This window comes from Bos mutus, chromosome 19 (assembly GCF_027580195.1).
Source record: "Bos mutus isolate GX-2022 chromosome 19, NWIPB_WYAK_1.1, whole genome shotgun sequence".
Lineage (NCBI taxonomy): Eukaryota > Metazoa > Chordata > Mammalia > Artiodactyla > Bovidae > Bos > Bos mutus.
The window spans coordinates 15,801,014-15,828,863 of NC_091635.1; the positions used below are offsets into that span (position 1 = coordinate 15,801,014).

Below are 27,850 nucleotides of genomic sequence, written 5' to 3' on the forward strand. Positions count from 1 at the left end.
GGGGAACTTCCCTGGGGTTCCTGTGGTTAAGAGCCTGTGTTTCCAATGCAGGGGGCATGGGTTCAGTCCCTAGACAGGGAACTAGATCCCACATGCCACGTGGTGTGGCCAAAAATAAAAAAATAAAAGAAAGCAGAGGGCCTTGGAAACTCAGAGAATGCAGCAAAGTCGGTTTTGACCTGAGCCTTGGGGACTAGTTACCTCTTGTCCAGCCCGATGTGTCGTTCATCACTGACTCCTTTCCCCAGATGCTGTGTATCCTGTTTGCTGACGTCAGTTTCTCTCACATGACTCCAGAACATTCATTTCTTCCTTGGAAACTTCAGGCATAAGTTTTTTTTTTAAAAGAACTGAGTGTCTCTTTGGGGACTTTTCTTTTGGATTTCCTTTTCTCTAGGATCAGACTCTCTCAATGTTGTGACATTGACACAGGATTTACCTACACAGACGCACAGGGGTGACAAGTCCTATAAAAGAATATGCACACTGTGGAGGGCAGGGCCTTTGAGTATGAACTCTTCTGCTCCAGAGGACCCCAGCACGCCTTCCTCGTGTTGGACTCATTCCAGGAAAAAGCCATTTAATACCACTTTGGATATGCCTGGTTCAACATAGCACAACATTCCATAGGCAGATCCACAACTATGAAGAAGTTAGCTGAACTGCCCCTTATTCTCTGACAGTCTACATGGGGCTGCTGCTGCTGCTGCTAAGTCGCTTCGGTCGTGTCCGACTGTGTGCGACCCCACAGACGGCAGCCCACCAGGCTCCCCCGTCCATGGGATTTTCCAGGCAATAGTACTGGAGCGGGGTGCCATTGCCTTCTCTGATACATGGTACAGTTCAGCATAAATGGATTGAGTGATTTTATTGGAAACATTCAGACTTTTTTTCAGAAATGATACATTCACTACACACATAAACACATTTTAAAATATGAATCTAAGCTAGGATGCATTTAGAATTATTAGGATATGGCAGTTCATTTCCTCCCCTAAAACCCAAGTTATGTGTTTAACAATCGGTGGCCTCAATACCATGTTAGTTTGAAATGCAAAATAGGTGTATATAATATTGTAACTGAACAAGTTAGGAAACATGCAGCATACCACTGTTTCAAACAAGACTTTCAGGTTTCACTGTGTTTATTTTTAGAAGCAGAAGTGCCTGGCAATTTAATTTAAGCACCACAATTCAAACATTTGTTCCACTTAGCTGTGACAAGATGTCATTCCATTCAGCCCTTATTATTTTGTTTTATCACTTGATTATCCTTCCAAACTGATTTTCCTATAGGTGGAAAGTAAAACATTTAGAAGAAAATGTATTTTAAAAATAACACAAAACTGATTTTTAAATTCATTTCTTCCCAATTAAAACAGAAAAAAATATAGGATAGTCACATGTACTATTAATCTGTGTGTGTCAATTAAGGAAAAAGACTTTCTAGACTCTTTTGTCAACATAACTGTGTGGGCAACAAATCTACATTGTTTTAGTCAAAGCCTTGTTTTCCCCTTTCTTCAGCTCTTCCTCTTAGCCCTCACATGCGCCTACTTTCTCTGTCACCCTAATTAAACTGTCAGGAAAGCTTGGGATGCTCACTTATACTAGAGTGTCAATGGTTGATATTTTCTGTAGGTGTTATCTCATTTAAAAATACTGGCATTATAACAGGAATCAGAAGTTGAAGGCAAAGGTGTTTAGTGAAGGGTAAGATGGCAGGTGGGAGGTTTACTTCACAGCCTTGTGAAGCCCACTCCAGGGATGCTCCTTGTAGACAAGCGTCTGGTGTGTCTGCCTGTGCAGATCTGTCAGCCATGAACCCTGGCTAGCACATGGACACCTTGCCTGCAGCCTCTGGTGGCAGGTGCTTAGATACACCAATGAGGGCACACCCCGCAGGGCTGGGAGCAGTTTCTGTTTCCCAAACACTTTCTGAAGCCTTGGGTTTCTGGAAGTCTTGTGGAGAGTGCCGACTGCCCTTCTGTCCACTGTTTTTGTCTGCGAGTTCCCGGCGGGCTGCTGTGTATCTGCTTGTGGCCATGACCGATGCAACCATGCACAGGGCAAAGGAACCCCAGGCGAGGCTGTCAACAAAAGGCATGGTTAGGAAAGGGTGCCAGAGAAGGCAATGGCAACCCACTCCAGTACTCTTGCCTGGAGAATCCCAGGGACGGAGGAGCCTTGGTGGGCTGCCGTCTATGGGGTCGCACAGAGTCGGACATGACTGCAGTGATTTAGCAGCAGCAGCAGCAGCAGGAAAGGGTGCAGGGCTGATTCCAGGGCTTCCTGCTGGGATGGAAAATCAACTCCCGGTTCTACCCAATTTGGACCTGGGTTTGGGCTTCCCCAGTAGCTCAGACAGTAAAGAATCTGCCTGCAATGCAGAAAACCTGGGTTCGATCACTGGGTTGGGAAGATCCCCTGGAGCGGGGAACAGCTACCTGCTCTAGTATTCAGGCCTGGAGAAGTCCATGGACAGAGGAGCCTGACGGGCTACAGTCCATGGAGTCACAAAGTGTTGGACATGACTGAGTGACTAATGCTTTGAATCACAGATCTCAGAGAGCAGTCAACGTGTTTTTGTTGGGAATGTGTGAATGGTAATGAGAACCAGACTTGGGAGTCAGGCATGCACTGTGGGTTTGCACACATCTCTCATTAACTGTGCAACCTTGAGCTGGTGACTTCACATTTCTGTATCCAATTCTGCATCAAGTCTTTCTAGTAGAACTTCCATGTCATGGCCTGTCTTTCCATTAGAATCGAGGACAGGGTCTCTTTTCACTGAAATATTTATTAAGAATTATAATAGGACTTTTCTCCTTAAACCATGTTCAAGAAAGTAACAGCAGCACTATCTCTGTTTCTTGAGCGCTTCACTCTGTGCCAAGAATTTTATAAACATAACCTTACATTCTCATAAAAATATCTGAACTGGGTTTTATCATTTTATAGATGAGGAATCTGAGCTACAGAAAGGTTGAGGAACTAACCCAAAGTCCCAAGAGTAGCAGGTGGTGGAGCCGTGGCCAAGGGCGGTGGTGGTGGTCCTAGAAAACCTGTGTGCATCCCTGCTGGTCTACTGTGGCCAGCGACTCACCAGTATGACCAGCCGTAGTCCCACGTCTGAGGCTTCCAATCTTCTGGCCCAAGGTTCACGGTGATTTGAAAAATGGTTGTGTACATCATGTGGGCCACCATGGCTAGGAGCCCTGTACAAGGAAAGCTTGTGAGCTACAGTCAAGAATGCAGTTTTTTACGGCACATGGGTTGGCTGTCCTAGCCCACTAACATCCTCCTTGAGCCCTTCCAAGCAGCCTTCATGTTTTACACGTCTACTGATTTCTTAAGAGTCACCAATCTACACGGTGGTGAATGTTCCTTTGCCATGTCATCTGTCTCAAGACCACCTCCTTTTTCTATTTTATCATGTCGCTGTGGGGTGTTTTTTTTCCTGCTCATACAGCTCAGCATGTGGGATCTTAGTTTCCTGACTGAGGATCAAACCTGTGCCCCTTGGATTGGAAGCTCGGAGTCTTAACTACTGGGCCACAAGTGAAGTCCCCAGAGGCACCGATTTTATCTCCTCTGTTTTCCAGAACAGGGAAGAGGTCCTTGAGCTACATTTAGCCTGAAGCCATACTTTCCTAAGTTCTGTCACTTTTTCTTTTGAATGTGGATTGTTTGCTAACACAGAAAAACTTTGCATAAAAATCGGAATAGGTTCTGGCCACTTAGACTTTCACAGCAGGAACTGGTCAGTTCCCAATGTGATTTTCTGTTCTCTGTAAGTGAATTGATCTTTTTGCTTGAGGACCCAGATGATTTTCTTTTCCTTTAACAGTTTTAGTGGGATATGTCTAGGACTTGAATGTACTGTGTCATTTTTTCCCCCAGGTATTAGAGTTTTATATGCATAGATTTTGGTCTTTTGTTCCAGAAAGTTTCTTTGAATATTACTTTTAAATATTAGTTATTTTGTCTTTCTTTTTCAGGGGCTCCCATTACAGGGCTATGCTTTAATTTAATAAATATATGGCAGGGAGTGACCAACTGTGGCTTCAATGGTCAAATAGTAGTTTTGGGACTTCTCTAGTGGTCTATGGGCTTCCCTGGTCTATGGGTTCAGACAGTAAAGAATCTGCCTGCAATGCAGGAGACTGGGGTTCCATCCCTGGCTCAGGAAGAGGCCCCGGGGAAAGGAATGGCAACATGCTCCAGTACTATTGCTGGAGAATCCCATTTGTTGCTAGACAGAGGAGCCTGCTAGCTACAGTTCATGGGGTCGCAAAGAGTCAGACACAACTTAGCAACTGAACAACAATAATGGAAAAATTACTTGGACAACACAGAAGACCAAAAAGAGGAGTTCTTTACTCACAGGGCTATTGACCCCACTTGGATAATTTTTAACAAGCTGCCATTTTTGAGTACTTACTATATACTGTGTGCGTTCTTATTGAGTCATCACCACAGCATTTTGTTTGTTTTTGCATGTTTTGGCTGCACTGGCATGCAAGATCTTCCCTGACCGGGATCAGATCCATGCTCCCTGTAGTGGAAGCACAAATTCTTAGCCACCAGACTGCCAGGGAAGTTCCATCACAGCTTTCTGAGGCAGCTAATTAGAGAAGTGAAGCTACTTGCCCAGAATCACACAGCCAGCAAGTTGGAGATCTCTGAATCCAGGCAGTATTTCTCCACGGACTCATGCTTAACCATTGTACAAATAGGGCAGTCTCTGTCCTCAAAGCCAGTGGACTTCTTCCCCCACAGTTGTGACAAAGACATGCTGATAAATTTTGCTCTCCATTTGTGCCTATCCCCACTTTTTTCATCAGCCCCCCATTGCTTCCACCAATGGGATTAATTTGGTAACTTCTCCAGTGGACCAGTTGTCCCGCTGAATGGGCCAGAGATAGGAAGAGCCAGTCTGGAGCTCTGCCAGTTCCCTTGGGGGTAGGCTGTAGGGAATTTGCCTGTTCTGATAATGCTCTTGGAAAGTACCTGCAAGCACGGTGAGGATGGCTACTGAGGCATCCACCTTGAGCCAGTGGAACCCAGAGTGATGCCTCACTCTGGAGCCCAGGAGGACTGCACTTGTCAATGTCAGTAGGATATTCAGGACCTCAGCCCCAATAGACAGCCACAAGACACCTGCAAATGTAAGGATAAAAGAGATGCTGGGACTCAGAAATATAGATTCTTTACCATCTGAGCCACCAGGGCAGCCCCTTAGAAATACTAGGATATTCAATCATGTGATTCGGGTCACTTCTAAAACAAAAAATAAACAAATAAAAACCACCACGGGGTGAAAACCACAGAAACCTCTGCTGAGTCTTGGAAAGTTGACAATGCAAGGGGAGTCCTGGGGCTTGAAAGAGAAGCTTTGGGAAGATTGTCATTAGCTGGGAGGGAAAAAAATACTAAGCAAAATTCTTCCTGAAGGCGGCTGGAGGTCCCGTTCCCCAGTTCAGAAGTTAACCATGTTATTTTGATTCCACCAGAAGACACTATCTTCATTTTTTGAAGGAGAGGGTAAACTTTACCAGGGCGGACGAAGGAGCCTGAGCATTGAGGCCCCCTGATTCGAGATGCCAAGAATCTCATTTGTTTCCATGTCAACCTACAATTTATCCTTTTGGTGGGACCCCTCCTGCTGCTTCAAGGAAATAGGTTGGATGTGGAGTGAATAAAAGGGGCAGGGAGTGAAACTGTTATTTGCAAAAAGCCTCCTATAAGGCAGTTTGGTCCTGGGGACACAGCAATGAATGAAAGAGACATGGTCCATGTCATCACAAAAGCTAAATTCTTGCTGGGGAAACGATATAGGAAAGTAAGTTTAAATTTGATGAGTGTTACAGAGAGGGAAAACGCTATTGGCAGTGATGAGCTAGACTCATCTTTTTTCCTGCTCTGCGGTCACCTTGCATTGCTAGTTTGCAATTGGCCTCGGTGGGAGTATTCACACCCCGAAAAGCTGCAAATACCGCCTATCAAGGCATCCCCCTCCTCCCTGCAGTGTTGATGGTTTAACCTTTTTTTAGCATTACTGCCTACAGGGCCCATGAAAAGAGCCAGTGGCTCTGTGGGACTTGAATTCATGGAAAAACTATAAATAACTCATTCATGTTTCCCACCGCCTCCCACCCCCCCCCCGCCCAACCGAAACCATAGACATTGTCCGAATGGTGAGAAGGGCTGGTGGACAGAACATGAGGAAGGTGTTTACCTTGTTCTTCAGCTGGTATTACACTCTGGAAACTTCTGCAGTTTTCACCTGGAAGTAAAAGAAGATAGAATCAAGTAGGGTGAACCTTGACAACGAGGGACAAGCTGTGTTTCCAGCCCCCCTTGGCTGCACCCACATCATTCTGAACAAGGATTGGGGAGTGTGGCTTTATTGTTCCCATAGAGGTGGTGCCCCTCCCTGGAGCATCATGATGCAATCCGGCCCCAGGGAATCCAGGCTGGGTCAAATGCCTTGTTATGGCCGAGGACTGGGGGTGGAAATTATGGGGTGGGTGGGTGCGGGTCACTTCCGGTCAGAAGCTTTACGACTTAGTGTTTTGCCTAAAAGTTCTCATTTTCTTGCCTCTGAGATCACAGAAGCATATGTCCGGGTGGAGCCTCTCTCTGCCTGGATCCCTGAGTGGCTCCAGTGAGGAGACACCACTTGCCAACCGGCAAAATACAAATAGCAAGAACTAGAAATGAATTTGGTGGTTTAAACCTGTGGGACTTGGATGTTGTTTGTTATTACAGCATACCCTAGCCCATCTGGACTGATGCTGCACGACTGGATGCTGGACTTCCCAAACAGCATCCAGGATGACGTGAGTCTCAAATAATTTCTTTCTGGGTAGAGGGGAAAGTGACAGTGTTTGTAATCATTTTCAAAAATGAAATAGAGCAGATTCAGAACTATCTCTGCTATGAAGTGAGTCAGTTACTTGCACTCCATCCTGCTTTCTGGAGTGGGAGAGGAAAGGAAAGAGTTATGTGTGTGAGTACCAGATACCAGGCAGAACCCACCCTCAGACTTATTCTGTGCTCCAGGGGGTGTGCTTTGCCTGTATCATCAGTCATGTTGCACATATTGGCTAGAAAAGCTTGTGCTGCCCCCTGTGAGGTTTAGTCCCTTTGAAGGATATGAGTCCTTGGTTATCTACTGAGTATATTGATGTCACCAAATTCTGGTTTGGGGGTGAGTAATGGATGGAGGATTTGACACCAGGGCGAATCACCCTCTGGGATGTTGTCCCACGTGGGTACCCCGTCTTGCTCCATTAACACATCAGCTCCGAATTGAATCATAGATGGTGGAGTGGGAGGAGCCGAGGACATGCCTGATTTGTCTCTGCACGGTTAGGAAGAGTGTGTCTTAGGACCTCTGAGAGGGAAACACGGTACAGAAAACACGGGTAGAGGCAGTTTCAGCATTAGAACTGGGCTTGCAGGGGCCCAGTACTGCCCCAAGACTGTCCTGCCGCATCAGTGATTCAACCCAGGAGCTTAGGTGCCGGGAAGACACATCCTGAGGCTCCCAGTCTGGGCTGCTAGGAGCTAAAAGATGCAAATGTTAGGGGCAAAGATCATTGACTCTTCTTTTTTTGTTTGTTTTAATTGGAGGATAATAGCTTTATAGTGTTGTGTTGGTCTCTGTGGTTCAACAATGCGAATCGGCTGTCAGTAACATATATCCCTACCCTCTTGAGATTCCCTCCCATCCCACCCGTTACTGACTCTTCAGAGGAATGGCTTTCCTATTTCTAAAATTGGTTTAATAGTCCCCACGTTAGCCTTGCTTTGAAGATACTGGATAGGAAGAATCCTCCTGCCAATGCAGGAGACTCGGGTTCGATCCCTGGGTTGGGAAGATGCCCTGGGGAAGGGAATAGCTACCCACTCCAGTATTCTTGCCTAAGAAATCCCATGGATAGAGGAGCCTGGTGGGCTGCAGTCCATGGGGTTGAAGAGTTGGACACGACTGAGCAACAAACACTTAGATAGGAAAGCTTCTCTCCTGGTTAGTATGCACTTAAACCCTACTGCTGTCTTTCTGCTTAATGCAGGGAGGACTGGACATCTAACTAGCCTTCTGGTGAGGGCTGCCTTATCTCAATGGGGGGTAAAAGGAGGCAAGTCCAGAGCCAGGGGCAGGGCAGAGTGAAAAATGAGACCAGCCAAGGAGATTAAGAGAATTCACAACAGCTTAGAAGGGTGAGTTTAGTGTGGATCAGACCGCAGTGACCCCTTGGTTAATACGAATCCTCAGAAATGATGTTCCTTTTGAATAGGTCCAGCAGGATTAAAAGGAAAAAATCTTTATAAATCCCATGAAGCCAGACAGGCAGGTGTTACATAGCTGGACAGAGGTTTGCCAGCCAAGCGGTACAGCCAGCCTGCCTGGGAGACGGTGTCAGAGTCCTGGGGACGGACTGTGGCGCCCCGTCTGCTTTTTCTCCCCAGACCCCCACCCGCTGTGGTGTGCCTAGGCCCCTCTGTGCTTGAATTTCTTGGTTCGGCAGAACCGCACAGAGTCTGGAATCAACACATTCTGCTGACTAATTCATTCACCCAAGAGAAAGAATATTGAGTTGAAAAGCTGCCCCAACCATGAATGTTTGGTTTTTTCTATTTCTTTTTTTAAAAAACTTTTTATTTTGTATTGGGATAGAGTCGATTAACAATGCTGTGGTAGTTTCAAGTAAACAGCAAAGGGACTTGATCATACATATACATGTATCCATTCTCCCCGAGCTCCTCTCCCATCCGGGCTGCCACATAACATTGAGCAGAGTTCCTTGTGCTCTACAGTAGGTCATTGTTGATTATCCATTTTAAATACAGCAGAGTGTACATGTCCATCCCAAGCTCCCTATCCTTCCACCTGGCTACCTACCATAAGTTCATTCTCTAAGAGGAGTTTTTGTTTTACATCTTCATTTCAGACAATGCGTTCTCTTTTTAGAGGCATTGGGAAGAAGGTGCAGAGCTATTTAGAAAATGACCTCCAGGTAGGGGGGTCACTACATAGCACTCCAGGTAGGGGGTCCCCAGGGTGTCCAACAGAGGGTCAACTTTTAGGGGGGGTGCAGATGAAGCTGATTAAGAAGGGGAATACCCAGGAAGCTGCAGTGGGCAGCAGAGCTGGGGGTGACCAGACACCCTTTGATCCCTTTCTTGTGCTTGTTCAGGGCCCAGGAGCATCCTCCCCAGGCTGGAGTCCTTGCGGCCAGGTCTCCGTAGCCCCCCTCGTCCCTCCTGTCCCTCTCTGTGGGTGCCGCCATCCACCTCCAGTTGTAATCTGCTCCTTTCCTTATGCATCAACTCGCCCAGGCATTTGTGCTAAATTAGACTGACTAGCAGATGTGCGTGTGGAGCAATCTCCCTGCAGGGGCCCCAGGCTGCAGTCTTCCCAGGCCGGCTCTCTTGGGTCTAGGTGATATTTTCACATGGAAAGCCAGAGAGCTTACATCCCCGAACCACCAGAGGACCCGTTTATGCTGAGCTCACCTGTGCTTCCAAGCGTCTCCTCGCACGACTGCCAGAGCCCCACGTGGAACCTGCGCTGGACGAACTTGTCGTCCCCCATCTCCCAAATGTACTGGACGGCCTGGGTCCCATTGTCGCTGCTGCCACGGCTGTAGTGGATGCAGTGCAGCACCCCCGGACGATCCTGGCACAGCGGCTTTGCCACCCGCCGTGTGCCCTCGCACCAGTAGCTGCTGCTCACGGCTGTGAGGGAGAAGGTGAGGGCCAGGCAGACCGGGAGGAGGGCCAGAGCCCGCTGCTGCCTAGCCCACTGGTCCATGGCTGAATGCGGGGTGCAGCGGCAGGATGAGCAGTGGGGTCCCCCTCGCTTGCCTCATCCTGGTACCCGCCCCACCTCGGTCCACCATCTGGCATCCTTACCTCTCCCTGCACGTCCCCCTGGGGAACTGGTGCTCTCCAGGGTGTGACATCTGTGCCCGAAGGAGCCACAGAGCTGGGCCGTGCTCCCTTCAACACTGTCAGCCCTTCAGTCCTTCCCATGATGTAGGGGTGCTGGTTTTCTGTTTTTGTTCTCTTTTTTTTTTTGCAAGGGCAGAACTTCATTTATTCCCATGTGATGTGAGCAACTCTTTTGTTGAACTGGATGACTGTTTTTAGATACTGGAAGACCATGTCCTTCCGTTTTGTGTTAGGCACGATGGAATAGCTACAGATCCAACTCGAAATGCTCTTAAATTTGATTCGTGTTTTTCACACTTTCACCATCACTTTCTAAAGAACTGTTTATTTTGAATTGGAGTATAGCTGATTAACAATATTGTGATAATTTTAGGTGAACAGCGAAGGTTCTCAGCCGTCCATATACATGTTTCCATTCTCCCCCAAACTCCCTTCCCATCCAGGCTGCTGCAAAACACTGAGCACAGATGCCATTTTTATTCTTCTTTAAATTGTGATGAAATACACATAATACAGAGTTTACTGTCTTAATCATTTTTAAGTGCACTCTTAAGTACATTCAAGTCTGCCACAAAGCTCCAGAACTCTTTTTATCTTGCAAAAACTGAAATTCTGTCCCCACTAAATGCCAATTCCCCATTCCTCTTTCCCCAGCCCCTATGATACTCTCCATGAATTTGGTCACTCGAGTTATATGTGGAATTTGTCTTTTTGTGACTGACTTATTTCACGTGGCATGATGTCCTCAAGGGTTCCACGTGGCATCTGGAACACAAAGGTTCTCCATTCTATGATAGACACCTCCCAAAGACAAACCCCCCTCCCCCATCATGACAGAGAATCAACCTGGGCAGGTGGGAAAAAAGGCCGGTGTTATCTGGGTCCACATCGCTTAGCCTGGATTTTCCGGCTGGCAAAGACCAAGGACTGTGCTGTGAGCTGTGTCTGTCTGTGTGGTTGCCAACCAGTCTTGTGGGAAGAGGAGTTACCTCATTTTATCACTAGATGGCATCCATCCAACGAGTGGGGAAGTCGTGTGTAGCTGTCCCCTCCCCACAACCCCTGTCCCTTTAGAAAAAGGCTGTTTTTGAGAAAAAGTTCAGAGAGGCTAGACAGAATATTCTTATCAAGCAGGCGGCACTGTTTTTGCAAGTAGGCGATTGGGAAGACAATCTGTAAAGTGCATCACAGACTAGCTTTACAGCCGTATGGAAGGATCAGAACCATCATGTGGGCAGTTTTCTCCCTCTGGGTTACTCCATTCCTCTCTCTGCTGTCCCAAAGGGATGACCACATGGATTCCAGAGGTCGCATCATTATGTGAGTCCATCTTGGGGTAGGGGGTCTGTGTTCATTTTGAATGTTTTACTGCTGGTATTTAAAATCTCGCCATGTGTTTTTTGTTTGTTTGTTTGTTTGTTTGTTTTAAGCTGTCAAAGGATTTCTATTAAGGGATGCTCACCTGTTTTGCCCCAACTGTTCAAAGTTCACTCACTTGGGAAAGTTAGCCAAGATGAGAGCCTCTGGTCCAACTTATGGGGGGAAAAATAGCCTAAATGGAAACACGGTGTTCCTGTCTCTTGCTGACCTGCATTTCATACAATCAGGACGTCTTCTGTGGAATCTCAAGTTCAGGAAAGGCTTGGAAGGGGCTGGACAGGGAGGGGTGGATGAGAAGGGCCAAGCAGAGTATCTCAGAGATACAGTGCTGAACCTACTAGAAAAAATGAACTCACCTAGAGGGTTAGGGTCAGATATGGGACCTTATCAAGCTTCTGTGGTCAGGTGACTGGTCAGAAGACCTAGGTATCTTGGCTCTGCCTTTAACATGCTGTGTGGCGTTGGGCAAGCCACTTAACCTCTCTGAACCTCAATGTTGCAGCCATCAAGCAGAGAACTAACCATCCCCTCACAGGGTTATTTTAAGGATGAAAGAAGTAGGCTGTCAGGTGAGAAGATTTTGTCCATGTGAGTTGTGGTGGAAAACTACACACCTGTTAGTTGGCAATAATGGATCATGGGTTCTGACAAAGGATCTGCCTGGTGGACTGAGCAACCTTTGCTCACAGGTGAGAGCCATCTAGAGGCGAGCACGTTTTTTGACTTTTCAGCATGTTGGTTCGCTGCTATGAAGCAGGAGCTCAAGTCGGTGATGGGGTTTTGTTTTGTTTTAAGTATTTATTTGGCTGTTCTGGGTCTTTGTGGCTGTGCAGTGGCTTTCTCTAGCTCCAGAGAATGAGGGCTGCTCTGTAACTGTGGTGTGTGAGCTTCTCACTGCGGGGCTTCTCTTGTGCAACACAGGCTCTAGCACACTCAGGCTTCTATAGTTGTGGCACATGGGCTTAGCTGCTCCACGTCATGTGGAATCCTATTTTCCCCGGCCAGGGACTGAACCCATGTCCCCTGCCTGGCCAGGTGGATTCCCAACCACTGGACCCCCAGGGAAGCCCACTGATGGGGGTTTTGCTTCAGGCCCTGGGGCAGGAGCTGGTGTCTCCTGGGCAGAAAAGCTGTCTTTCTGGAAGTCTTGGCATAAACAGGGCCAGAGGAGACCCTGCCTTGGTAGCTGGGCTCAGCCCATCCTGGACAAACTTAAAGCCTCAATAACAAGTGTCCCCCATGATGAAGATGCCCACCTCAGACCTGGAGGCCCATCCTCCCACCACTGGTCCTCAGGGCCTGGAATCCAGGTCAGTCCCACTCTGGTCCTTTGCAGCTGGTGGGGCTTCAGGGGTGGAACCCACCGGCTGCCTTGCCTCTTCTCCTGGGCGGCCTCTGCCCAGGAAGTCCCAGCACTTGGGGAAGGTCTGGGAAAAATCTCCCTGTCTTTTGAGGGGGAGGCGGGACGGGGGATGAGAAACTTTGGAGATTCGGTAGATGGCTCTAGACTGGGCCAGACGCTCTCAGGGGCGGTGTGCAGAGGGTTTGTGCAAACATCTCGCTGGAGGAAGAGGAATGCAAGAGGCGGCCGCCTGCGGTACATCTTGGACCGTTCGAAGGATGTGCTGACACTTGTGACCCACAGCAAGAAAGATGAGGCCGGGGCCGAGCTGGGCAGGGTCCCGGAGGAGGGCAGTGAGCCCCCTGCCTGGAGCCCATGTGCTGCTCATGGGCACCCCTGCTGCCCAGGGGGCTGGGCCTCTCTCCTCCCCCCACAAGCTGGCTCACTGGACCCCTGCGAGGCCCTTCCTGGCCCTTCTGCTTCTGGTTTCCATCAAACAAGTAAGAGCCGTTTGTATTATTATTGTTATTGTTATTATTATCAGTTGTATGTATTTTCTGATGATAGAAGCACTTCAGGCTTCTTGTAGGCAATTTGGAAAATGTAAAATGGTATTAAGGCAATGACAATCAACCATAACCCAAGCCTTCAGAGGTAATCACTGTTGATATTATGGCATATGTTCCTCAAATCCTTTTTCTATGCATTTTTTTTCTTCCCCAGCTGGAATTAGGATGTGGAAAACATTTTGTATCCTGGTCTCCCCTTTACATCAGATGATAAGCATTTTTGCATGTCAGCATGAACTCTGCAAATAGCATTTAAAAATCCCTGCATGTTTCTTTTGTTCGCTTTCATCATTGTTCCAGGTTTGAGTATTTAGACTGAATGAGTGGATTTTTTTTTCTTTCCTTCCTATCTTCCTTTTTCCTTCCTTCCTATTATAAAAATGCAGAATGCTTTTTGTTTACAGAAATAAACTCATAAAATCCGGAGATGTATAAATATAAACTACAAATTACTGTACTCCCACCACCCAGAGATCACCCTTATTCACAGTTTTTGGCTTACACTCATACTTTTCTACCATTTATTTACATATAGTTTAAAAGAAAAACAACAGTCTGCTTTTCTCCTTAACAAAATACTTATTAACCCAAGCTAACATTTTTGCTGAACACTTACTATGCTCCAGGTCTGATGCCAGGTCTGGGGCTCTTTATCTTATTTCATGCTCTCAGCAAACCTAGGAGGGAGGTTTTCCTGTTAACCCCATTTACAGATGAGAAAACTGAAGCTCAAGGAAGTTGAATGTTTTTCTGTCAGAAAATTGAGCTCTATGGCATGATGTTTAAGGACTTCAGGGGTGAATCATAATGTATGTTTGTAACTATCTTCTTTAGTTGGGCATTCTGGTAGCTTATTTTTTCTTATCCAAGGAGACGAGACATTTGCCCCTTCCCTTTGCGATTCCTTTTTTTTTTTTTCAATTTTTTTAAATGTATTTGGCTGTGCCGGGTCTTAGTTGCAGCATTTGCTGTTCAGTCGCTAAGTCGTGTCTGACTCTTTGTGAGCCCACGGACTGCAGCATGCCGGGCTTCCCTGTTCTTCACTATCTTCTGGAGTTTGCTCCAACTCGTGTCCGTTGAGTCTATGATGCCATCCAACCAGCTGAGAACTCTTAGTTGCAGCGTGTGGGTCTAGTATCCTGACCAGGGATGGAACCTGGGCCACCTGGAATGGGAGTGAGGATTCTTAGCCGCTGGACCCTCAGGGAGGTCCCTCGAGGTTTCTTCTTTATTCTGGGCCATGATGTGAAGGAGCTTCAGTTCCCTTCGCCTGAGTGAGGAAGTACTTTGAGAACTCAACGCTTCTCTCCTTCCTTTGGTCCACGGGCAGAGTTCATCTCCTTTTGCAGCCTTGGATATCTGTATTCCTCCTGCCCCCACAGAGGGAGGGCTGCGGTGCTGGGTCTCATCATTGCTCACCTTATCAGACTTTCTCTGATGCTGGTCCAGAACCTGACGGGCAGAAAACCCACACCAAATTCGCTACATCCACGTCCTCCCAGAGGCTGTAGTCAGTAGATGTGAACCCGGTCCAGGGTTGCCTGGGATTCTTGCCGTGGAGGCTGCCTCTCGGCGAGTGACCATAATGTTCCTGGGGCAGGTGGCCTGGGACTTCGTTAGTGGCGGGGCCGTTGTTGGAAGCGTTGATACAGATCTCTCACCCTTGCTCCAGTCCCCTGTCTCATATTCAAACGGAGTATATGTTCAGCTAACTCTCTGGTTTTGTCCATCTCCTCTCCACAACCGTGGGTTGGCTGTCTCTTAGGTGCCAAGTTCTGCTGCAGCACTTGGTATTTTGTCCTAATGGTCTTGCCCAAATCCCACAACGAGCCTCTGAAAAGGTGACTGTCACTGGCCACCAAGATTCACAGGATCTTGTCTGATCACCTGCGATGAGATAGCTTGTGAGCGGTGGAGACACTGCGCCTCCCCCCAGGCTACTTGAAAGTCCTGTGTTCTTTCTTCCCCAGCATTCCTTGGAAGCTGTTGACATACGAATATTTCTATGTGACAACAGCCAAATCTGCAGTGAGTCAGGCTGGCGGATGACGCTGACCAAGCCACACCTTGGTATATTTATAATCGATAATGTGCCTATGGGCAGCCTATCTTCCCCACCTCCACCACCCAGTCTGTTTTCAGAACCTCTTCCCTCTGTCTGTCCTGTGTTATGCGTATAAAATCCTGAAGACCCTCCTCTTGGTCACCCATCTTAAAGCCCAACTTCTTTCTCCAAATGTTTATGTTACACGAGCCTTGGCGTAGATTTCCGTGATGACTTTTGCTCGTAGCCGTTCACCCTGCATGGATATAAATGACCATGGCGTGTTTTTTTGGCAGGAAGTCACCATAAAATTCCCTTAATGAGAAATTCTCAGGGATAGTTTAGATTCTAAATTCAGCTGGGAAACAGTGCTATATCCTCATGCCTCCTCCCCCTTCCCACAGCTCAGCTGAGTTAATTAGGAGTTGCTTTGGTGTCAAAAAATATAAACTCTTCAGGCTCTTTAAGAAGTGAATGTGTAGTTCTTTCATACTTTGCCAATGAGAGTGTAAAAAGGTGCATATTTTTAAATTAAAAAAAATTCTTTCTGGCTAGGATCATTTGGCAGTATATTGTCAAAAGCTTCTAAAAATGTATAGTTGATGACCCAGAAATTCCAACTCAAAGAATTTTCCCTAAGAAAACAAAGATGTGCTCGAGTGTTTAGCTGTGAATATTTTCATTACAGCATCATTTATATTAGCAAACATCTAGAACAATGTAGGTGTTTAATTTGCTAGAGGATTTGAGAAATAAATTGTATCACATTCATCTGTAGAAAATTACAGAGCTCTTAAAATGATGTTTTAAAAGTATAGTTTTCAAATGGAAATATAGGCACTGTGTATATTCTAGTGGAAAAAGAGACTACACAACAATATGATTTTTCTTTGGGGTTAAAATGAAAGAGAAAAGAAAGAAAAAAGAGAAAGGATTGTATGTGAGTGTAGAGAGAAGAGTCTGGAGGGAGATAGTTATTTCTGGGTAAAAAGATTAAGATTCCATTTCTTCTCCCCTTTCTGTTTGTCTTCATTTTTTATTTTATCTACAGTGAAGTCTATTCCTTTGGTAACAAAGAATAATAGAGGTTTTGTTGAAAGCAAGTCAACAGAAGCTTTTTTTTGCCTTTTTCTTAATCCATTCTCTGTTGAGTGAGTTGGTGCTGGTTACCCTTGCGAGAGAAAGAGGAATCAGGATTGAGCTGGATTTTTCCAGCTAGAAAATATCCACTCATCACTACTTTATTAGGATTTGGCTATGATTGAACTTAGATTAGCCTTTCATGTTTTTGGTGTCCTTAGGTCAAGTACCTGGGAAGATAATCAGAGTTTGTCCAGCTTTTCTAGACTGATCAGATTGAGTGCTGCTTTGGTTTTATTTTTCTTTTGACCATGGCCGTCAGTCATGGGAAAGAACAGGGGGATAAGAGAATATTAGTCCATAGACAGCTCACATATAAGTTGATTTTATTGTCTCTCTCTCTGTTAGGTCCTGGTGCATATAAACAGCATTTTATCCAAGGAAAGGTCTTCACTTGGGTGACTTGGAGGATCCTGGAAGCTGATGATTTAGTTATCAACATCTCTGCCAAACTTGTAAAATTAATATAGTCAGTTATGTTCCCATTAGGACATGTGTTTCTTTAAACAGTGTGTTGCTAATGTACCATGGTGCCTCTTGGGCCATAACAGAGAAAGAGAGATTATTAATGGAGATTTAAAATGCACTGGAAACAGAAACCAAGGGATAAATACCAATTACTTCATCATTATTATCATCATGATAACTACTTACTGGATAATCCCATGGTTCCCAAACTGTGCTAAGATGTCCCAGGGCACCCCTGCTGTGAACTGGCAGGGGTGCTGTTAGGAATTTTAATTTTTTGAGGGAAGCAGGGATACACTCCATCTGCGAATGACGAACTTGAGGTAATCCATGGTTTCAACATTATATGGCACTACTTTCTTGCATGATGTATCTTTGCAAAGATGGGATTCTTTGCAGCTGCTGTGATAAAAAGCAAACACTGCAAAAACCAGGGCGGAACAGGAACACAGGTCGTAGTGGTCAATCTGACTGTTAGGTTTGAGATGTTTTACTATCCCCACTGGGCTTCCCTGGTGGCTCAGACAGTAAAGAATCCACCTGCAATGCAGGAGATATGGGTTCGATCCCTGGGTTGGGGAGATCCCCTGGAGGAGGGCATGGTCACCCACTCCAGTATTCTTGCCTGGAGAATCCCCATGGACAGAGGAGCCTGGTGGGCTACAGTCCACGGGGTCACAAAAGAGTTGGACGCAACTTAGTGACTAAACAACAGCAGCAATATTTAAGATAGGACATAAGATACAAAAGAAATTGTTCCATGGTGCAGGCCATTATGGGCTTATCAGTGGGAAGGTTTGAGAATCATGGTGTGAGGTGATAATTTGTGATAAAATGTGATAACCTGCTTGCTGGTAACTGGAGTTCACTATAATTTTTTTTTCTGCTCAGGTTACAGGATCTCTCCTTGAGGAGACAACTCGGAAGTGGGCTCAGTATAAAGAGAAGTGTCTGAGAGACTTACTCAAGGAAACTTCTGGTAAGCACACGTATCAGTTATCTATGGCTGTGTAACAGATAGTCCCAAAGCTTAGTGGCTCAAAACAGTAATAACAATGATTTACTATCTCTCATGGGCTTTCCCAGGTGGCGCTAGTGGTAAAGAACCTGCCTGCCAATGCAGGAGACGTAAGGGATGCAAGTTTGATCAAGGGGTCAGGAATATCCTCTGGAGGAGGGCGTGACAACCCACTCCAGAATTCTTGCCTAGAGAATCCCATGGACAGAGGAGCCTGGTGGGCTACAGTCCATAGGGTTGCAAAGAGCCAGACACGACTGAAACGACTTAGAGTGCACACGTTTCTCTCACAGTTTCTGTGGGTCAGGATTTCAGACAGAGAATATTGGGGAGGGCTTATATCTGCTCTGCAATGTCTGGAGTTTAGCTGAAACACTCAAAGACCGGAGGTTGGAATCATCTGAAGTCTGGTTCATGCCCTCATCTGCGGGTTGATGCTGGGAGTCATGCTGGGGCTGTTGGCTGGGCCACATCCACGTGGCCTCTCCATATGGCCTGGGCTTCCTCACAGCACAGTGGCTGGGTTGCAAGCACAAGCATGAACAGAGGCCATGTTGCCTTTTGTGACCTAGCCTTGGAAGTCACTTCTGCTGTGTTCAGTTGGGTCGGACAGTTACAAAGGCTACCCACCTCCAATTGCAAGCATCTTGCAATGCTCCAAGAGCATGCAAGGTAGAATATACATGCATGTGACCATGTTTGATATAAGCCATGTGTCATGGTACTTTGACCACCTAATCACATGACATGAGCCACTGTCATAGATTAACCCAGAAATCTATCATACGTATGTGTGGGGGGGTTGTCCTTCAGTCTCCCATGGTACGAACATTTATCTAGGACTGCACTAGGTTGAGTGCATTCTAGCAAATATGTTAATAGTTTGCTCAGCCCACAGCCTCTCCTGTCTACATGCTGGGTCTCTGGGTGCATCCAGATTCTTTTTTGTCGAGAAAAGAAAGAAGTAAGAAGCCTTGGCCCCCTGCCTCTGAGACTGGTCAGCTGTGGGTAGAAACTGCCCTCTCCTTCATCTCCTGGCTTCTTTCAGATGACTTCACTCAGGGACCTGGAGGTTGACAGAACACTAGAAACTCTATCTGCCTTTTCCCAACCCAAAGGCAGTCCAGTCTCCAAGCCATGCCTCCTTCCTTTTAAATATCCTTTAGCTAAGCAGGTGGCTGCCAAGGCTTGATTCATTATAAGAACCACTTCCATCTTGAGGAAAATTGCTTTCTAAGAGTAGGGAGGCCTTCCTGATCCAGAGCCTCCCTCTGGGCAGCTCATCTCGATGAGTTCACGCAGGCTAGGCACTGATTGGGTGCTGATCTGGCAGCCAGGTCTATAGGGCGCCCCAAACTCCAGACCTGTGGCTTGGTCCTGATACCAACGATCTGGCTCTTCATTCTGAGTGGCCCCTGAGTTCTAGCCTAATAGGGAGCCCATGGTAGAAAATGATGTTTGGTAACCAGGAGTGAGGAGTTTGCAATATGGATGTTTGGGGTCCAGCCTGAAGCCCCTTCGTTTGATCCTGGGGGCTCATAAAGCTGATGCTTACATTATAGCATCTCATTGCCAAGCACCAGCTCATCCCCTGAGCTGCTTGAGAGTCTCAGATATTTCATAATGATTGTTGGCTTCATCTTCAAACAGAGAAAAATGACCAGGTAGTGCTTGACTCAGGTACACGTGACCGAGAACCTCAACCCTGCAGATGTCCTTCTATCCACCAGTCATTTTGCACATTTCATAGATATAACTGGTTAATTATAGGACAGAAAATGCTGGCTGAACCTCTAAGTGTCCTCCTGACCCTGAGTTTCTGTGAGAGTTCAGCCCATGTAAAGTAAACCAACACCAGTGTGACGTGCATGTTGACATGAAAGACTGGACCACCGCCAGGGGTCAGGTTGGGTGGACAGAGCCACATGTGGGGCTGCGTGAAGCATTCCTGTCCTCCCCACATGGTTCCTCATGCTTGATCTGACGCCAGAGAGTGGGACGCCCTGGCTGGTCCCTGCTCGGGCCACACCAGCTTCAATGCCAGTGAGGTGGGCTCTGGGCTCCACCTGTTTATTTTGCCCACTTTTCTCTGCAGGTGCAGTCTGTAATGGGACCTTCGATAAGTATGTGTGCTGGCCTCATTCCACTCCTGGAAATGTCTCTGTCCCCTGCCCTTCCTACTTACCTTGGTGGCGCGAAGGTAATAAGTCTTATTTTACCAATATCTAACATTTCCTTTAAGGCTTCCCTGGATAGAGCAGCCAGGGTTTGATTAGGAGGGGGCTCCAGATTGTTTCCTCCAGCCCTCTTCTCCCACGAAAGGTCTCCTCTTAGCTGTCAGTAGCACATCCTCCTTTTCCTCTCTGCTTCTTCTCCTATCTTCCTGCAAGTCTTCTGTGCCTGGAGACTCTGCTTGTATCCTGGTCCTCTCTCCTTTGAAGATTTGAGAGTCCAGGCCTGGCTACCACAGACTTGGCTGCAGAGTTCTCGAGGGATGAGCTTAGAGGAAGAAGCATTAGAATGTAAGAAGGGAGAGAATAAGTAAGTAAGTAAGTGTTAGTTGCTCAGTCACGCCCAACCCTTTATGACCCCATGGACTGCAGCCCACCAGGCTCCTGTGTCCATGAGATTTTCCAGGCAAGGATACTGGAATGGGTTGCCATTTCCTTCTCCAGGGCGTCTTCCTGACCCAAGGATTGAACCCCAGTCTCCTGCACTGCAGGAAGATTCTTTACTGACTGAGCCACAAGGGAAGCCCAAGGGAGAGGACATACTGGCACAAAAAGACCAAGCAATGAGGCTGGGCCTGTGCTTTATGCTTCGGGCTTTAAACTCCCCTCTGTAGAGATGTGGAGCCACTGAAGGTGTTAAGGCATGAAGAGGTGGTTTGGGGGAGCTGACGTGGGTAGCCTGTGGCTAATGGACTGAGGGATGGAGGGAGATCACAAGGGCAAGTCTGGAAGCTCCTGCAGTGGTCCAGAAAAAGAGGAGGAGGATGTGGATTCAGGCAGAGGCAATGGGTTGGGAAGAAGAGGAAAGAGGAAAGAAAAGAACTGGAGGTGGAACAGTCAAGACTTGTCGTCAGAAGTGGGAACTGATGGACTAGAGGGTAGGACCCCACCCAGGGCCACAGAGCTTGTAGGAGGCGGAACTGGCTTGGTCCAGGGCCCTTTATTCTCCATGGCATGGCCTCTTGGGCGTCAGGAAGCTCCAGCTCTGTGTCTCCCAGCTGGGCTGCACCTTGAAGGGCTGTCACATCTCTGAGTCACCAGGGACTTTGGGTAAACACAGCAGACATTAACGGATTGTGGTTTGCTACAAAATGTAGAGGCTTCCGTGTTTTTCCTTCCATCCCAAATAAACAGTGAGGACGCTAACGAGTCCCCCGAAGGGGAAGTGAAAATTCCTCTTCCCTGGGATTTTTCCACAGCTTTGCAGTGAGAATGAGGGCCTTCCCACGTGCTCGGAGAGCGGGCTGCGTGCTCTGACCTTTCCCCTAGAGCTGTGTTTACTTTCAGAGAACTCAGGAAGGGCCTACAGATACTGCCTGTCTCGGGGTGCTTGGCAGACGCTGGAAAACTCCACAGATATTTGGCAGGACAACTCCGAATGTGCCGAGGATGACAGCTTCAAACAAAAAGTGAGTTGGCTGGGCTCGGTGAGGGCGGATCTCAGGGCCCAAACCACCCTGTGCCGGGGCTCTACGCAAGGAGCCTGCCCCAGCGCGTCGGCCCCAGACTCACTTGGCAAGGTCCTTGGTCACACAAAACTGCACCTCCTGTGGCAGACGCAGCATGTCTTCTGCTGCTGGGCCGAGGCGTGAACCCCTAAGGAAAGATAAGCAGCGTCTGTGCTTGCTGCTCCTGCCGCCTGGCCCACATTTCCCCAGCTGTTCTTCAGCTTCTCCTTCCCCAAAGTCACATTTCAAAGTCAACGTCTCCTTTCAAGCGAAGTCTTCCAAGGCCACCCCATGGGGAGTGGTCTCTCCAGCCTTGACAGCACCTGTCACTCTCCGACAGAGTGTCCTGAGGGAACACACCTAGTGTCTGGCTACAAGCTCAAGGCCAAGGGCCCAGGCAGCCCACCTTCATGTCCAGAGTCTTTGCTTCCTAGCTCTCTCTCTTTTTTTTTTTTTAATATGGAATTTCCATTTCTTTCTTTCTTTTACTGTTTCTAATTTTTTTTTTTTTAATAGTTTTATTTATTTTGGCTGTGCGGGTCTTCATTGCTCAGCAGGCTCTTCTCTAGTGGTGGCAAGCAGGGGCTACTCTGTAGTTGCAGTACACAGGCTTCGCATTGTGGTGGCTTCTCTCATTGCAGAGCAAGAGCTCTAGGGAGCTCGGGCTTTGGTAGTTGTGGCACATGGGCTCAGTTGTTGCAGCTCCCAGGCTCTAGAGAGTTGTGGCACATGGGCTTAGTGGCTCCTTGGCATGTGGGATCTTCCCAGACCAGGGATTGAACCTGTGTCTCCTGAATTGGCAGACAGATTCTATCACTGAGCCACCAGGGAAGCCCTGTTTCTAATTCTTAATTTTTTTAAATTTATTTAATTTATTCATTTTTGGCTGTGCTGTGTCTTTCTTGCTATGCAGGCTTTCTCTAGTTGAGGTGAGTGGGAGTTACTCTCTAGTTGCAGTCAGCCAGCTTCTCGTTCCTGTGGCTTGTTTTGTTGTGGAGCCCAGGCTCTAGGCACTCGGGCTTCGGTGGTTGCTACTCCCAGGCTCTAGAGCACAGGCTCAATAGCCATGGTGCACCGGCTTAGTTGCTCCGAGGCATGTGTGATCTTCCTGGATCAGGGATCGAATCCATGTCTCCTGCATTGGCAGGTGGCTTCTTAACCCCTGGGCCACCAGGGAAGTCCCTTTGTTTTCTAGCTCTTCTTACCTCACCCTTCACTGCTCTGGGCCTCTGCTTCCGCATGCCCCAGCAGAGCACAGTTACTGCCCATGACCACACGAGGGTTTAAAGAGCTGACAGACATCCGAGTCTCTGGATAAAGCCTGACCCCTTGTCACCACGACCTTAAAGTAAGAGTGCCGGCTCCACCCCTAGGACCCAGCCGGGTCGCTGGGCAGTGAATGATCGTGTTTGTGGTTCACTTCCTCCCCCAGTGGGAACTGGCCGGTCCTCGACCCTCAAGTCTGTCACATCCTCCCATCAGGCATGAAGAGCCTTCCGTCACAGCCTCTCTATCTGCAGGGAATTTTTTCTAAACCTCTCTTTAACTTTATTCCTTGACTGGAATTGGCAGAATTCCATGTTCCCTAGACCATGTGACAGGCCACACCTCTTAAAGGTATTAAAATCATGCCTGCGGTTGGGTTGGATTCAGCTTATCTCAAGATTTTGTCTGACTTTTGTGACAACACCATGCTCTTGTTAACGTCATGCTGTGATTTGGGCAAACTGTGTTCATTTCTTATCTTCCCTACTGGACAAAGCTGCTTGAGAATAATCACAAAGCCATCATCATATCTGAACAGCTTCCACCCTCTGGCACAGTGCTGGTAAAGTGCACAGAACCTTCACATACAGTGGGTACTTCATAAATATTGAATGGTTCCACAGATTCTGAGTCAGTGGGGATGTGGTGGGGTCAAGGCGTCCATACTGATGGGGAGGTTCCCCAGGTGACTCTGAAGGGACGTGGTGATGACGAATTCACCAGCTGGTGTGAAATGCCTGCCACTTGCTTTGGGCTCAGGTCAGGCAACTGAGACCGCAAAACAAGATTGAAAGGCTAAACTTTCCAAGACAGGAAGGAAAGGTTCTCTCTTTAGAGCAGTGAGGACACAGGCATTGCCTTCTCTGCAAATGATCATATTTCTAAGAAATCAAATACTTCCCAAAATTTTTGGCCATGTTTACCTGTATTTCTAGTAGAGGGTTGAATGTTTGCCCAAACAAGGCTAGTGTTAGTAAGTCTCTGCCCTTTGGGGTTTTGGAAAATGAGATGTGTTATGTTCTTCCAACTAACAACACACTGGGGGTCTTTATGCATAGTAATTGGTGCTTTTTAAGGATATTGTGTGTGTGTGTGTGTCTGTGGGTGTCTTTCAAAACTGTACACACTTAATACCATTTCTGTCGTAGCTGTGCACTCATCATGCACGGTGGCCATAACTTGTACAGTTTGAAGTGTGACAACAAGCACCACTGATTCTCTAAAATTTCACAGATAGAAGATTGGTTCTTTTCATAGATCTTAGCAACCTCAGCATGTGATATTTTTTCTTTCTTTTTTAACTCAAGAGCTTTCATCTCTTCATTTAAAGGAAGCACATCATGACTTCTCTTTGGCACATCCAAATTGCCAGCATCACTACTTTTGGGGGCCGTTATTAGGTAGAATGGGGCTTCCTAGGTGGCTCAGTGGTAAAGAACCCACCTGCTAATGAAGGAGACATAAGAGACATGGGTTTGATACCTGGGTCAGGTAGATCCTCTGGAGGAGGGCATGATAACCCACTCTAGTATTCTTGCCTGAAATCCCATGGACAGAGGAGCCTAGTGGGCTACAGTCCATGGGGTCACAAGGAATCAGATGCAACTTAGCAACTAAAACCAATAAACTAAGTAGAATAAGGTCACTTAAAACACAAACTCTGTTGTACTAAGACAGTCTGGCTAATAACTGAGAGGGCTATGAAGTGCCCAGAGAAAAGTTGATAAATTGGACTTTATCAAAATTAAAAACTTAGGCTCTTTTAAAGATACTTTAAAAATAAAATAAACCTATACAAAACTAGACAGCATATTAAAAAGCAGAGACATTACTTTGCCAACAAAGGTCAGTCTAGTCAAAGCTATGGGTTTTTTAGTAGTCAGGTATGGATGTGAGAGTTGAACCATAAAGAAAGCTGAGCTCTGAAGAATTGATCCTTTTGAACTGTGGTGTTGAAGAAGACTCTTGAGAGTCCCTTGGACTGCAAGGAGATCAAACCAGTCAATTAAAGGAAATCAGTCCTGAATATTCATGGGAAAGACTGATGCTGAAGCTGAAACTCCAATACTTTGGCACCTGATGTGAAGAACTCATTGGAAAAGACCCTGATGCTGGGAAAGATTGTGGGCAGGAGGAGAAGAGGTTGAGGTAATTGGATGGCATCACTGATTCAATGGCCATGAGTTTGAGCAAGCTCCAGGAGTTGGTGATGGACAGAGAAGCCTGGTGTGCTGCAGTCCATGGGGTCACAAAGAGTCGGACATGACTGAGCAACTGAACTGAAAAAAATAAAAAGGCAAGCCATAAAGGGGAAGAAAATACTTGCAAAACATGTATCTGATGGGTTTATGTCTAGAATATATAAAGATTTACAATTCAAAATTAAGACCAATGATCCAATTTAAAAGACAGCCAAATATTTGAACAGATACTTTACCAAATAAAACATACAGATGGCAAATAAGCACATGAAGTGATTCTCAACGTCATTAATCATTAGCGAAGAGCAAATAAAAGCGCCATAAGACACGACGACATACCCATTAGAATGACTGAAATGTAAAAGACTGATTGCAGGAAATGTTAGTCGATTCCCGAGCAGCTGGCAGTCTGGTTGGAATGTAAACGGACACAGCTTATTTAGAAAACAGTCTGGCAGTTTCTTAAGAAGTTAAAGCACATACCATGCTACCCTGTCATTCTATTTCTAGATATTTATCTGAGAGAGATGAAAACCTGTGTCCACGTAAAATCTTGTACAGAAGTTTTCAGAGCAACTTTATTTGTGAAAGTTAAACTCTGAAAGCAATCCAAAAGTCCATCAATGGGTGAGTGCATAAGTAAATCGTGGTATATTCATAATAGGATACTACTCAACAGTAATACTGGTTTATAACGTTATTTAAGTTTCACGTGAACGACACTGTATTGCTACCTCTGTAAACCCTACAGCATGCTCACCGCCAAAAGATTACTTTCCATCTATCACCATAGAGTTGATCTCCTTTACCTAATTTACCCTTCCCTCTGCCTCTCCCCCTCTGATAACCACCACTCTGTTCTCTGTGTATACATGTTTATTTTTGTTTGGTTTGATCATTTATTTGATTTGTTTTTGATTGTTCATTTTTAATATTCCACATACAAGTGAAATAATACAGTATTTATCTTTCTCTGTCTGACTTATTTCACATAGCATAATAGCCTCGAGGTTCATCCATATTGTCAAAAAATGCTGGCTGAGTAGTATTCTTGAGAGTCCCTTGAACAGCAGGGAGATCGAACCAGTCAATCTTAAAGGAAATCAACCCTGAATACTCATTGGAAGGACTGATGCTGAAGCCGAAGCTCAAATACTTTGGCCACCTGATGTGAAGCGATGACTCACTGGAAAAGACCCTGATGCTGGGAAAGATTGAGGGCAGGAGGAGAAGGGGAGGATGAGATGGCTGGATGGCACCACTGACTCAATGGACATGAGTTTGAGCAATCTCTGGGAGATAGTGAAAGAGAGCCAGGCATGCTGCAGTTCATGGGGTTGCAGAGCAACTAAACAATAAAAACAACAAAGGAATGAACTAAGATACATACTATGATAAGGATGAATCTCTAAATAATTACTCTGAGGGAAATAAGCCTAACAGAAAATTGAATACTTAGAAGTTTCCATTTATAAACATTTTAGAAAATGCAAACTTGTCTCTAAGGGCAAGAAACGATGAGAGGAGATGAATTACAAAGGGCCACAAGGAAACTTTGGGGAGGTGATGGAAATGTTCATTATCTTGAATGTGAAAATGACATCAGAGATATAGTCATGTCCAAATTCCCCGAGGTTTATACTTTCAATATGTGTAGTTTGCTGTATCCCAATTATACTTCTGTGAAGCTGATTAACTTCTGTTAAGGTTATGCAGAGAAGTTTAGGCATAATCTAGCAGATAATACATATTAGCTGTGGGTTCTTGTGCAAAAATTTATTCAGAAACATAATCTTGATGGCTATATGCACAATGGATTGAGTGAGAAGGGATTCCATTAAAAAATCCCACAGAATTTCCAGTAAACTATCCTCTGTTCACCATCAGGCTATCCTGGGACTCAGAAAATATTCCAGTGTTTAACTGGGTCTTTGTTTAAGGGATCATCTATGAAGAGTTACTTTAGGAGGGAGACATCGAGATGGAAAGCTGGCCCTGTCTTCCAGAGAGAGAGGCCCCTACACTGTAGGAACAGCACATCCAGGGGCAAAGAACCTGTCTTCATTCCCAAGGCACCCTCTGGTCCTGGGCACAGTTCTCTTAGGATATCATGAATCTTGGTGCATCGCTGCTGGGTGGTGGTGGGACCAACCACGGAGGTGAGACCCATAGTGGGTTCTTCACTCATGAAGTTTCCTTGAACTCTGAGATGTGCCAGAGGGCTATGGTGTCAACAAGTGTCCTCGGGTTCAAACCTAGACCCTTGGTGGTTGGGGGCATGGATCCAGGGGCTGGACGCCATAGCTGCCTGGCTTGCCAGTCATGTCTGCTCTTCCTCTGCGCTCAGGTTGAACACCGCACCTTGCTGTCGACACTGCAGCTGTTGTACACAGTGGGCTACTCTCTCTCCATCGTCTCGCTCTTCCTGGCTCTCACCCTCCTCTTGTTTCTTCGGTGAGTGGAACTGCTGCCTGCATGTGCTCAGGCAGGTATCCAGGCATGTGCTCATTGGCTCCCTTGAGAAGGCAGGAGACCAGGCTGGGTGATTTCATGGCTCCTCAGAGCTGGAGGGGATCCGAGACAGTCTCCAGTCCATCCATCCCATTTTTGTAGGCAAAGAGAAGGGATCTGGGAGGTCCAGGGAGAGGTACTGAGCCACCCTGGGTTGCAAAGCACAGCTAGGACTGGAACCTGGGGCTCCCAACTCTGTCTTTGTCTCTTTGGATTAGATGCTGCTGCTGCTGCTGCTGCTAAGTCGCTTCAGTCATGTCCGACCC

The 27,850-nt window shown here is 46.6% G+C and overlaps 2 protein-coding genes across 2 annotated transcripts in view; one reads left to right on the forward strand and one right to left on the reverse strand.

Moving 5' to 3' along the window:
* Positions 1-1,831: 1,831 nt before the first annotated feature.
* Positions 1,832-9,826, reverse strand: GSG1L2 (GSG1 like 2). Its single transcript, XM_005907556.2, has 5 exons — positions 9,529-9,826; positions 6,242-6,289; positions 5,014-5,163; positions 3,107-3,218; positions 1,832-2,090 (listed from the first exon to the last, which is right to left on the reverse strand). The coding sequence occupies exons 1-5, from the start codon at positions 9,824-9,826 to the stop codon at positions 1,832-1,834; spliced, it is 867 nt and encodes a 288-aa protein (XP_005907618.2).
* Positions 9,827-12,920: 3,094 nt separating this feature from the next.
* The window catches only part of GLP2R (glucagon like peptide 2 receptor), a 41,955-nt gene continuing 27,025 nt past the window's right edge, over positions 12,921-27,850 (forward strand). Inside the window, exons 1-5 of the mRNA XM_005907555.2 lie at positions 12,921-13,188; positions 17,801-17,888; positions 20,023-20,127; positions 21,446-21,567; positions 27,421-27,527. Coding sequence (XP_005907617.1) covers positions 13,000-13,188; positions 17,801-17,888; positions 20,023-20,127; positions 21,446-21,567; positions 27,421-27,527 — 611 coding nt within the window. The 5' untranslated portion in view covers positions 12,921-12,999. The remainder of the gene's footprint in view (positions 13,189-17,800; positions 17,889-20,022; positions 20,128-21,445; positions 21,568-27,420; positions 27,528-27,850) is intronic.